General features: G+C 36.0%; 1 protein-coding gene across 3 annotated transcripts in view; it reads right to left on the bottom strand.

The window, feature by feature from the left end:
- Positions 1 to 13,652, bottom strand: part of TENM1 (teneurin transmembrane protein 1) — a 566,015-nt gene that overhangs the window by 475,626 nt on the left and 76,737 nt on the right. For all 3 annotated transcript variants that reach the window (XM_060136803.1, XM_060136804.1, XM_060136805.1), the window contains exons 2-3: positions 11,424 to 11,684; positions 9,740 to 9,796 (exon numbers count right to left, since the gene is read on the bottom strand). In XM_060136803.1, the coding sequence (XP_059992786.1) occupies positions 9,740 to 9,796; positions 11,424 to 11,684 (318 nt within the window). The remainder of the gene's footprint in view (positions 1 to 9,739; positions 9,797 to 11,423; positions 11,685 to 13,652) is intronic.

Raw genomic sequence — 13,652 nt, 5'->3', positions numbered from 1 at the left:
CTATGTTAGAATTATAGATTAATTTAGGGAGAATTTTATGATAGTGATACTTATCATCCAAGAACAGGGTAGGGCTTTCCATTTACTTATGTTTTCTTCTATATTCCTCAATAGCATTGTTGTGTGTGTGTCTGTGTTTGTGTGTGTAAACGTATGTGTGTATGAGTGTGTGTCTTGGTCTTTTTGCTAGTTTATTCCTAGGCATTTTGGTTGTCATTGTTGCTTTTGTAAAAGTAATAATTTATTCAACCACATTTTCTAATTGGTTGTGATTTATATGGAAGAAAACTATTAATTTGGTGTCCTAATGTTATACCAAATTAATTTACTGCATTTTTATCATTTGTATTAATTTATTGTTTAGTTTTCTTAGAATTTTTAGATATACAACTGTATAACTTACAAATAATAATTGACCTCGTTGTTTCTAATTTTATTCCTCTTACTTCAGTCTCTCTTCTCATGGCTACAGTTGCTACCTTCATTATAAGTTTAAAGTAATTGGTGAAAATGGACATCCTTTTTCTGTTCTTGATTTTAACAGAAATCTTTGTAGTGTTTCCTCACTTAGAGTAAAACTGGATTTTGTGATTTTACATAAGAAATTATATATATTATATACTTTTTAAAATTAAGAGTCTCTATCAAAAATTAATGAGCAGTAGTATAGTACAGTGGATAAATGCAAGGGTTTGGAATCGGACTGGATTTAAATCCTGGCTTTGCCACGTACTAGCTAAATAACTTTTTACTTATCCTCACTGTGCCTCAGTTTCCACATTTGTAAATGGGGATGTTATTAGTACCTAAGTCATAGAGTGGTTGTGAGAATTAAACTCATTAATATCTAAAATACTTAACAGTATCAAGCAGAGAGTAAATATTATGTGTTTGTTTAATACAACATTGGGTTTTATGAAATGCCTTTTTGTCATCTATGCAACTTTTCATATGGTTTATCTATACTTATCTATTCATATGATAAATTAGAGTAACAGAATTCCTAGTATTGAACTATCCTCGCATTCCCTAGTATGAACTGCACTTAGTTGTAGTGTATTATTCTTTTACTATATTGCTGGACCTTGTTTGCCAGTATTTTACTTAAAAATTTTGCATCAGTATTCACAACTACAATTGGTTTGTAGATTTACTTTGCGATTTCTTTTTCTGCTTTAGATCTCATTGCTTTTCTTCCTTTCAAAAAATTAAAAAAAGATTTGGAAGCTTCCACTTTTGTTATGCTCTGAAAACATTTAAGTAGCATTGAAATGATGTATGTGTTCCTTAAAGTTTTGGCAGATTTTGTCTATGAAACTGTCTACATTTGCTACTTTTTTTGGTTTGGGTGGTTCTTTGGAAATTTTATTTCTATAATATAAATTAGAAAGTTTATATTTATCTATCTTCTCAGAGCATTTTGGTCATTCATATTTGTTCTATAAAATCATCTATTCCACCCATGTTTTCAAGCATATCTTAAAAGAGGTACACAAAGTAGTCTCTTATGAAGCAGTTGCCTCTTTATTTATAGTTATTCTGACATGCTTATTTCTTATTGTCTCCCATTTTCTTGATTGTCTTATCTATTTTATGCCCCCCATCCCAGAATTGGCTCTTGGATTTATTCATTAGTTCTAGATTTTTATGATACATATTTTCATTTTAACTAATATATTTTAAAATACTATGAACATGCCTATGTTTTAATTCAACTAAAATATCAAGTTGCATGGATCCTTATAAAGTAACATGCTGTACTGTAAGCACATTAACTCATTTTGGGTTTTGTTTGTTTGTTTGGTTGGTTGGTTGGTTGGTTGAGTTTTTTGGCCTCACCTCACGGCTTGCAGGATCTTAGTTCTCCGACCACTGATTGAAACCCTGCCCTCAGCAGTGAAAGCGCTGAGTCCTAACCACTAGACTGCCAGGGAATTCCCCACATTAACTCATTTTGGCTTCTTAGTACACTACTCATTAGTACACTATTTAATGTACTAATAAATAAGTGGTTAAACAATATATCAAGATCAATCATGATGACTAACCTAAAAAATTCTAATTTAAAAATTACATTATTTATGCTGTATTTATACTGAAACTACTTCCACATTGAAGTCTGTTTTCAGGTAAATATAACCATGATGCACACTACATTCATGCATTCCATCCATTTAGATTTATGATCTGTATATAGATATTTATATTCTAACCTAAAATGAAAATAAATTTTCAAGCAGTTTACTTTTAGAATTGGGGACATTATAATATTGTTAACAATTATATCTGTATCTTTACCTACTATCTATTATCTATCTATCTAATCTTCATATACTTCCATAAGCTATAAAGTATAGATGGTTGAATTTGACCACTTAAAAATATAAAGCTCTATATCTACAAACACAACTGCATCATATGAACCTATTTCAAAAGGCAAATGAAAAACTAGGAAAAATGCATAATGCATTCAAGGTTTTTTTTTACCTCTTATATATAAAATGTTCTTGAAAATTAATAAGAAATATGAAAATTTGTATTAGATATAGAATGGATAAACAACAAGGTCCTATTTTATAGCACAGAGAACTATATTCAATATCCTGGGATAAACCATAATGGAAAAGAATATAAAAAAAGAATGTATGTCATATAACTGAGTCACTTTGCTGTACAACAGAAATTAGTACAACCTTGTAAATCAACTGTACTTCAACTTAAAAAATTAATTAAAAATGAAATAGAAAAATTCAAATAGAAAAAATTGGTAAAGGATGTCAACAGACAATTTAGGAAAAAGAAATGTATATGGTCCATTAACATACAAAAAGATGCCCAAGCTCACTCATAAGTAAATTGCAAAATAATAGCACAAAAAGATACCATATTTCATCTAGCAGATTGGGTATTAGAAATCTTTTTCATTCCTTGCCAGTGTTGAAAAGGATACAGGAAAACAGATGCATTAGTAGTATATAGCATTAGTAGGAAGATAAACTGGTTGTTTAAAGGGGAAATTTGGTAATATCTATAAAAAATGTCAAATGTACATATCCTTAGCCCATCATTTCTACTTCTAAGAAATTATCCAACAGGTATGCAAAAAGATGTGTACAAAGATGTTAAGTACAGCATTGTTTTTTGTTTGTTTGTTTACGGGCCTCTCACTGTTGTGGCCTCTCCCGTTGCGGAGCACAGGCTCCAGAAGCACAGGCTCAGCGGCCGTGGCTCACGGGCCTAGCCACTCCGCGACACGTGGGATCTTCCCGGACCGGGACACGAACCCGTGTCCCCTGCATCGGCAGGCGGACTCTCAACCACTGTGCCACCAGGGAAGCCCCAGCATTGTTTTTAATATCAAAGTCCTGGAAACATAGATTTCCATAAACAGGGGACTAAGTAAAAAATGATACATACAGAAACAGAATACTATACAGCTATTAAAAAGAATAAGGCAGGGGAATTCCCTGATGGTCCAGCATTAGGACTTGGCGCTTTCACTGTCAGGGCCTGGGTTCGATTCCTGGTCGGGGAACTAAGATCCCACAAACCACTCAGTGTGGCCAAAAAAAAGAATAAGGCAGATCTATACTGCAAACATGGGAAAATATAATATTAACTAGATGATAATATTACATATATTATATAGATATAATTTAACATTATATATATTTAATATTATATAGGTATAATATTAACTAGAAAAAAGTTATTGGTCTTCTTTTACTATGTTATCCCATTTGTACATGTACAGAACATTTGGGGAATGATACATAATACACTGTTAACACTGGCTACCTCTCAAGAGTGTCTTGATAATTTCTTGCCCTGGTGATACAACTGGAAGTCCTAGTTATAAAATTACCTAAAAGATTTATATACCGGTTAATAATTTTTATTTTCTTGCATATGCACGATGGAATCTTTGTAAACCTATGACTTTTATACTTTATATAGAAGCGTAAAGAGGGAGAGGATTTTCACTTTAAACATGTTTTTACTGTTTTAATTTTTAAACCATCAGCTGATATTACTTTCATACTAAAAAAATAGTAGTTAAAATTCCCTACTAAAAAGGAAAATATAAGCTTGTTATATCTAACTTTATAATGGCTTGAAATTTCAATATCATCAAAATTGTTTTCAACTGTAAGAGTATCATGGTCAACGCAGAAGTGTCTCACCCACACATAAAGTGATCCCAATGACTTACACTCTTCCTCTGATTGTGTAACGTCTCCAAAGGAGCCATTACAAAGTCATCTGCACTGTCTTATACATGCCTAATGGATCCAACAGAGCCATCAGGATGTCAGTTATATGGCAGGGCTCCTGCCAAAGCTATTACCAAGTCATTGCATTGTTTCACACACTTCCTTCGACATTCAGATGGTTCCCGAGGAACTGTTATGGCTATGGAAGTGTCCTGTATAACTTACACTATCAAGGGAAAACAAAAAAAGCAAAAGAAAGAAGTGTAGAACAAACAAATCCCTTCCATTAAATGCACATGAATGGCCCCACATGGTCAAATATCAGAAGGCATAACTCCTCATTTGGGTATAACTATTATATGTCATTCAAGAAACCCAGGTGTTAGGCTAGCTATTTTTTCACCACTCCTGCCTGCTGTTCCGATGAAGCAATTCAGGGTCTGAGAATGACAAATGCATGGCTATGATGGTATGGTGTTTATTGGTAGTACATGGTATATTACCAGGTTTCTGTGGTATGCAGTACAGAAGCAATAGGGAGTAGTACTAACGGATTTTTTGGCTATCATGGGATTGTATCAGATAATCTGTTACCTGTAAAGTTCCTGAGCAGTGCATAGGGAGCTCAGCTGCCCAACAATCATGGAAATCAACAGGGCTTCTGAGTAACTGAAATTCCAGCTCTACCTTAAGGGGCTACTACAATGACAATAGGACATACAATAGTACAAAGTTAACCCTCAACCAGGTTGAAGTGCTTCATTGAATTCCCTCTCATAGTCTTCTCTACTTAGCAGAACAAGATTGTTGGCTATTAAAATGATGTATTATTTAAGGTAAGACAAGTGCAAGGAATTTTACCCAGTTTGAAATGAGAAGGTAGGCTGAACTCTGCTACGCTAGAGTTTCCTGGGACACCAGATGTTTCAGAAGCCACATTGCATGTCTGGCTAATCCTTGATAAAAGAGACTTCACCCTGTAGCACCTACCTCACAATACATGCATAATAAATTCTTGTTGTGTGAAAGATAACCACGACTAAGATTTATTGAGCATTTAATTTAATATAAAACACTGTAAAGTGCTATATGTCCATTTTCTCATTTAATCCTCACATACAAAAACTAAAATAGGTAATGTCTCCATTTGACAGACAAGGAAACTGAGGCTTGGAGAGCTTTAGCTACCGGTCCAAGGACACACAGTAAAGTGGCAGAACCATGGCACAAACCTAGATCTATCTTATACCGCAGTCCATGTTCTTAATCACTCACCGTCCGGAGAACATTGTTATTTAGATTGCATTAATACAACAATTTTTACTTTAATAAATGATTTCACATCCCTTGTGTTCTCATAGCAAGCTGCACATATTTTTTTATCAGGGTACTAACTAAATCATATTAAAGTTAGCTCTTTATCTTCTCTGGTAGACCTCACTGGGTATACATGCTCACTTGACTCTGACCGCCTGCATTGCAAACTGCTCCAAGAATCCAGTGGATGGGTTCCCAGAAAGCAACATTTGTATTGCTGACCTTACTCCCTGGTTGTAGCTGATGTGACCAGTGGTAGACATCTGACTCAAGCTGGGAAAATTAATCTGTCTCATTGGAATTTAGAAACGGCATTGAAAAACATCCAGTTAATCTCAACTTCTTTCCTGAACAGAAGAAATATAAACTGGAGAACTGTATGAGGTTTTATGCCTGCCTTGTGGATGGAGATTTAGAGAAAGTAAATCTGCAGAGACAGGACTGAAGGAAATGGATTCAGAAGCAAGAGGCAAAGCCCAGGCAATTCTTCTAATCTAGTTCCTTCTTTTGTCCTGGTCCCATGAAGCATTCACATGCCCTTTTTATGAATTTGTTTTTCTCTCTTTAAGCTAGCTCAAGCTGTTACCTGCAATAACAATAATAAATAATAATAAACAATCCTAATTAATAGGGCATCAATCTTGCCCACTAGACTGTAAATTCCTTGGGGGTGGAGATCATGTACTGGTCATCTTTTATATATCCCCAGTCTCCAATACAGAGCCTGGCGAAGAGTAAGTGCTCAATAAGTATTGCTTACATAGAAATAGCATTATCAACAAGAGCATAGCCATAAATAATTTCTTTGCAACTTATACTTTATTAAAGGTTATAAATGTCTTTTCTCTACCTATTTCCCTCTATTTAGCTTCTTGATAAGCAATTTCGTTTTCACATTTTCTAATCCAAGTGTTTCATTTAGGCCATATGTGAGAAACACATTCTTGGAAATTGATTATTCAGATTTAGCTGTTGATATAGTTTTTTCCTCCAACCTAATGTAGAGTCAAATGTAATTATTGAGGAACACCCTAATCACTGAGGTTAATGCTCAAGTAGGACTGCCAAATCCTTCTAAGAAAAGCCCACTGGATCACCTGTTAGAGGCAGTTGTGTGTTAGATGACCAGAGGTTTGACCCACTGTAGCATTTCTATTAGAGAAGATCTACAAAATATATTATCTCTCAGTTTTAATTCTTCCCCTCAGAGCAAAGCATATTTTTCATTTATTTAGTGCCTACTGGGCTCCAGATCCAGTGGCTAAGTACTGAAGCAAAAATATGGAATAAACCAGGCTTTGTCTTCAAGTAGCTTCCTATCTAGTACTTATTAAAAACCATCGTGAAGATAGAAAATACACAACTCAAGTATAATAAATAGTAAGGTTGGTAGTAACGTGGAATGGGAGTAGAAAAGGAGTAAAATGAATAAAGTATTATGACTGATATCAAAGTGTCCTGCTCACGGGCCTCAGGTTGAAGCTAACTTGAGTAAATCTGCATTTTTCCTAACAGCCGATTAAGCGTCAATAGACAACAAAGGGTTTACTTAGGACAAATTTCAGGGAATGGAAATAAAGTGCCTTAGTGTTCTGACTGCCCTGTGAAAGACGAGAAATCCACATTCTCTTCTGTTACCTGCTGCTCTCCCTTCCTTGTACTGCAGACCTCTGTCTGTTTCGGTACTGAAATGGAAGGTTATTTATTTTAATTTTTCATGGGTTAAAGCATATCAGAAACTTCAATTCAGTTAAGGGTAACCAAATAGAGTTTACGAAAATGAGAAAAAATAAATATTTTCAAAGGCTTGATCGATTAATTAAATGAAAGAAATAAGTCCTTATAGACATGATTTTGGAAATATAAGTAGAAAATCCAAGACATTATAGCCTAGGATGGATAGAATTGAAAGTGTCTTTGAAATCACATCTCAGAATCTTTCTCAGTTGAACAGCACACCCAAATTAACAATTTCCCCAATCTTCACTTCTCTCCCAAATTTACAGGAGTGAAGCTTAAATCATCCTAAACCGATCCATGATATTGTGCCCATTGCCTCATCAATAATCTAAAAATCAGAATGTATATAGGAAGACAGAAACAAAATAAAATGTCATTGACATTAACTGAAACACAGGGATGCAGTGGCATGGAGTCTGAGGTAGTGAAGTATATAAATCCCTCCAATTTTAAGCTATTTACTCTTTTCAACATAGTATATAGAAACTCAAATTACTGAAATAGATTCCTTGCTAGGCCTGCTTTCACGAATGTATGAGATCAATGGGAAATAAATAGCCACATTTGCACACAAATGTTAATTCGTTAAAAATAACTTGTTTTTTCAAATTAACATTTTTTTAGAAAAACCATTTACACTCTCAACTCAAACCTCCTCTGTGAGAATCTATGGAAATGTTGAAGGCAGGCCAGGCCTGGTATCACTGACTGAAAATTTTTGGAATCTAAATTGGTGAAATCTTACTCTAAGTCATAAGATTCCAAATTGTATACTCCTTACTGAAAATTACTAGTAGGAGCAGAGTAAAACTTAACAGAACTCTGAGTGGAGAAAAGTTGTTCAAGTTCATATCTTATATTCATTCATGATCCAAGGGAGGAAAGAAGTGGCTATTTGGAAAACAATCAATTGTATTTAGCTAACTTGTTTCTGAATTGCTGTTTAACTCTTCCTCCTATGTAAAATGCTGACAACAATAGAATCATTCCACAGATGGGTCAGGAGGATGAAATGAGATAAAGATATTAAAAGTGTGTTTGGAAATTGTGAAGTGCTGATCAGTAAGAATAGTGAACATTCTTATTGTACTCATATGTTACAAGTACTATTCTAAACCTTTATATACATTAATTTATTCAATCATCACAAAGTCTTAGAGGTAGATAGTAATATTCTCCTTGTTTTACAAATGATGAAGTTCAGGCACAGAAACTTTAGACAACTTTCCCAAGATCACACAGCTGGGATTTAAATCTAAGCTGTCTGGCTTCACAATACAAACTTTTTATCACTATGTTCTATTGAAGTCCCCCTTGGAGGTGCACATTGGGTCAAAAGAGGCTTACAGTTAAGGACTAGTTTTTAGCAGAGCGGATCATAGTTTTATATCGGCGCCCTGCCCAATTTTGTGGTCGCGCATCCAGTTCCTAAAATAAATCATAAGGAAAATAAACCTATAAAGAAAAGAAAAGATACACAGCCTTTACTCCTGAGTCTTCCAACTCTGTCTCAGTAAACAGTGTTACATGATCAAGGTAGATGGCTGATTACAGACTGAAGGCAAAACGAAACTGAACAGCCCCAAACATTCCTGAAGGTTCCTAACACATCCAAGGGACGTGGCACGTGAACACAGTGCGTATAGTGGCTCATCACAGTAAGCAGTTCTCGTGGTGGAAGAAGGGGAGGATAATATGCATTTTGATGAAGCTGATTCTAATATATCTTCCCTCTGATCCATTTCCCCCAGTTTCTTACATATTTTGAGTCATTGCCCTGTGGTCAGATGTGAGGATTCCCTCTGCCACAAAGTGTTTGATTTTCATTAAAATCATTAATAAATATTGCTTTCAGTATCCCTCTGCAAAGGGGCAAAGCCCAATGAGCACAATGAAGGCAAAAGTAAAAGGACACCAATGTCCCCTCACTAAGGAATGACACAGTATAAAAACAGGTCTACAGAAAAGAATGAACAACATTTCCTTCATTTGAAGGTGTTATTTATAATTGATGACATAGGTATAGTGTGATTCTTAAGCCAAGCCAGAGTGTCGGAAGGAAAAGACCAAGACCATTTGCTAGGTGTAAAGTTATGACAGTATCCGAACTATATACTATGTTAACGGCTAGAGTCATGTAAAAAATCATAGATAATGTATTGATAGAACAGAAAGTCATGAGGCCAAAACCAACCCAACCTGATGTAAATCTCTGCCTTCATGCTAAATCAACGTTTCCCTATTCTACCTAGCTCCCCCCTCACCTCCTCATTACTATCAACATACACATACATGAAGTCTTCCACAGGAAAGCAAACCAACAAGCTACCAATAAACTAATCTTTGACAGGTTAATTAACCAGGCCTGTGTGTTGTTTATCAGACAGGCAGGGTTGAATGTTGTAGGGTGGGTGTCAGGGATGGGGTGAGGTAAAATAATTTGTCATTGAATATTTGGAAACACTTGCCTTGAGTAGACCCAGCTTGAGCCTCCATGTCACAACAAACAGGAGAGAATTTAAAACCTGTAATAGCAAACATTTTTACTAATTAATCCTTGTCCAAGTCATCTGGGATTCTTCAATCTTCAATCCTTACCCTTCATCCAGTAGTATTTTTTAAATAACAAATTCAGTGAAATACGATTCACATACCATAATGTTCACACTCTTATTAAAGTGTACGATTCAGTGGCTTTTAGTATTTTCACAGAGTTGTGCAACTACTACCACTATCTAATTCCAGAGGTTTCATCACCCCAGAAGAAACCCATACCTAGGGTCTTGCAGGAGTAGAAGAATGGTGGAGCACTACGGGGAAATTCCTTTCTTTTATTTTAATGTTTCAACCCAGTGAACTGGCTATAACTTCCTTATGTCAGGAGTGAGATGACGAAGAACAATGTCTTTGAAATACAGGAGAGCCTCTATCACCCCATTTCACATAAATTTGGTCGTTATTTTTCCTGTTTGACAGTTGAAGCCCCAAAACTGTAGGGACTAGTCCAAGGTCCCCCAACTTCCATCCTATTGCTGCTTCACTTACATGAATATGCACGACATAGATCAAATATGTTCCCTTCTCACTTCCACACTTCACCTCCTCTACACTCTTCGCCTAAGTCAACAATACATACATACATACATGAAAATAAACCTAAAATATCAAGACCCTCAAGGATATTTGGTGATAGGATATTTAGTGATATTACAAATGTCATTCCTGATTATATCCTTGTGGCCAATGTCTCCTACAGGCTGAAGGAGGCAGAGGAGGATAGAATAGAAAAAGCTGCAGGTACAGGGCTGTTGGCTACCTCTCTGACACCTGAGAAAATACTCATTAGCCACTGCTAACAGACCAGGCTTTGTGGTCATGGTGATGGGACCTATGAAATTTAGACAAACAGAATGAGGAGGAGATTAGATTAATGTGTTTAATAAGCAGTAATGTGATTTTTATGAAAGGACTTTGTTCTTCGGTAGGGACAGAAAAGCAGACAACAAAATAAATTAACCTCTTCCCAACAAATCAAAATGACAAAACTTTTCCATTTCTAAAAGTTGTAAGAAAATAATATATAACTACAATTTAATGACACTGCTGTTACTACTTATTGTCTGGCAAATGGCTGATGTTCACCTTCTGGTTTTTTTTTAATCATTTCAGTCCAATCTGGTTAATTTGCCTTTCTCTGTACACTTGACAGGTTAATCTGAATCAGAATAGAGAGCACATACATAATAAGCTTGCTATACAGCTGTTCGTCTCATTGTTCATGTATTGATACAAAGCCAGAATACATGACATGAGTACTTCTAAAATAAATATCACTAGTATTGCACTGGAAAATAAAGATGAAAATGAAAGGTGAGTAATGAATAAGACATGCACAATATTACTGACTCTATGAGATTTATTTCCTTCGGGGGAATCACCAGAAATAAAAAGTACTTCATCTATTATTGTAAATGAATGTGTCTATTTGCCAGATACTTAGGTACATGCCTTGTCCATGGGACCCTGCTAACCTGCATCTCCATTCTGCAGACAAAATGAAGGGTAGGCAGACATAGGGAAGGAAAACAAATCAAAGGCTAAAACCTGCATCCTCTCTGGGTTTTATGTAAACAATACAGATAGCTCTATTACCATTCTCTCCATCAGACTTCCTTTCATGGTCAGTGTCAGTCAAGGACAATGCGGAGTTGGCCCGGCTGGACAAACAGGAACTATGCTCTGACTTCATCCCCCTTATCCACATTCTCAGCGCATGGTCAGGTGAGGCAGCACCTTCTGTCTCCGTGTCCACATCAGATCCCATCTCTAGCTGGTAGCCATGCCGAGAAACACTGTGCATGTCTGTCTGGTAGCCAGAGCACAGAGTGTGAGGGGTTTCACAAAATTCCATCTCTGAGAAGACACAAAGTTCAGAGAAAAGGTTTATAAACATACAGAAATACCTGGTAAAATTCGACCTTTTTGTCCTTATGTCCCTCTCCCCCATTGCTAGTATTTATGTGTTTTTGCCAAGTTAGAATTCTGGTCTTTATATTTATGGTAGCTAGGATTCTGTGCTTATTTTGCACTTCTGTAGCTTAAAATTATGCTCCTGTTGATTCTTACAAGGTTCTGGAAAAAGCATGCCCAAAATAGCTTTATACCTACAATTTTAGGTTGCACAAATGTAATGAAATAAGTGAGTGCAGGGGAGTATAAAGTGTAGAGAGCTGTCCTTTAAAAGATATTTCTCTTCTAGGAAGAATATATATGATCTGCAGAGCACACCTATGCTTAAAATATTAAAATTATTGGCTTTTCTAAGTATTTAATATACCTTAGGGTTAAGAAGAAATAATTCAATGTGAAAACTCTGAGGAAAAAACATTAAGTATACTTTTTGAAAGTATTTTTCCTAAAACACATTAGTCTAAACTCTAAAATTATGAGTATTTAATATCACTACTTTCCATTGTCTCCAAAGAAGTATGAGGCTGACTTTATGCTAATTATTGTTTCATTCATTCTTTCAAGAAATACATAAAAAAACTTTCAATCGTATATTGCACCTCAGCAACGCTTCACGGCTTGGATTCTCCCCCCAGTTCCCCCTAAGCCTTAGAATCATAAAATGTTTAAGGTCTTAGAGATGCTGTAATGAATCCCTTCTGCTTACAGCTGAGGAAAATGAAGTCCACAGGGTAGATGTCACTTGTCCATAGCCAATGTTAGATAGCAACAGAGCCCCTTTTCCTAAAACACTCATCTGGGCATGGTGCCTGCTAGACACCAAGGAAGCCCCATCAACTTACTGCATGAATATCAGGCATTCATTCAGTCTTACAGTCAATTTTGCATTCAATTATGGCAAGGTGTCAAAAGGGGGAAAAGATGCTTTAACAGACCTTAATAAGTTAATGAAAAATGACCACATGCCAAGACATATCATCTGAAATGTCCATGTAATACTTAGATAAGGTAATCCGGGGATGTTGTACACTATATAGGATTTTCTCAGACTGACATCAGAGACAGGGTATGTCATTTGGCCAGGAAAAAGCTTAACTGAGCGCATCTAATCCTTAGCACATATCAATAAAATGCAAACCCTAAAATGAATTTAATTCTTTGAATACAGAAAGTGCTAGAATTTAGACTGACCGTATACTAGAAAGAAGAGTACAGAATACAAATATATTTTTAATAGCAATTTTTGTGACATGTAATTGCCAAACAAGGGTTTAACAAATCATATCTTAATGCTTATTCAATAGCCATTAGGTACCCAGCACTGTGTTCTGTGAAACAGGTATTACAGGTAAATAAAGCTACTATATTTTATTACGAAAAGTCAATTATAAATTCTGTCAGGGTTATATGTCACTGTTGAGGATGTTACTTATGATTTCTGTGATGAATGTCTTTTTCAAAAATAAATTTATTTATTTTTATTTATTTTTGGCTGTGTTGGGTCTTCGTTGCTGCGCGCGGGCTTTCTCTAGTTGCGGCGAGCGGGGGCTACTCTTTGTTGTGGTGCACGGGCTTCTCATTGTGGTGGCTTATCTTGTTGCGGAGCACGGGCTCTAGGTTTGCGGGCTTCAGCAGTTGTGGCACGCGGGCTCTAGAGCGCAGGCTCAGTAGTTGTGGTGCACGGGCTTAGTTGCTCCGCGGCATGTGGGATCTTCCCGAACCAGGGATAGAACCCGTGTTCCCTGCACTGGCAGGCAGATTCTTAACCACTGTGCCACCAGGGAAGTCCTGTGATGAATGTCTTTAAGAGTAATTCTATTTTTCTACCAAAATTGTCTAAATTCTATAGGAGTGATGCTTAAAAAACGGCATGGTTTCCACTTGTCAAACATAAAACCTTATGAAACTGTG

This window comes from Lagenorhynchus albirostris, chromosome X (assembly GCF_949774975.1).
Source record: "Lagenorhynchus albirostris chromosome X, mLagAlb1.1, whole genome shotgun sequence".
NCBI lineage: Eukaryota > Metazoa > Chordata > Mammalia > Artiodactyla > Delphinidae > Lagenorhynchus > Lagenorhynchus albirostris.
The sequence above is the reverse complement of the archived record's forward strand: the minus strand, read 5'-3'. Positions and strand labels throughout refer to the sequence as shown.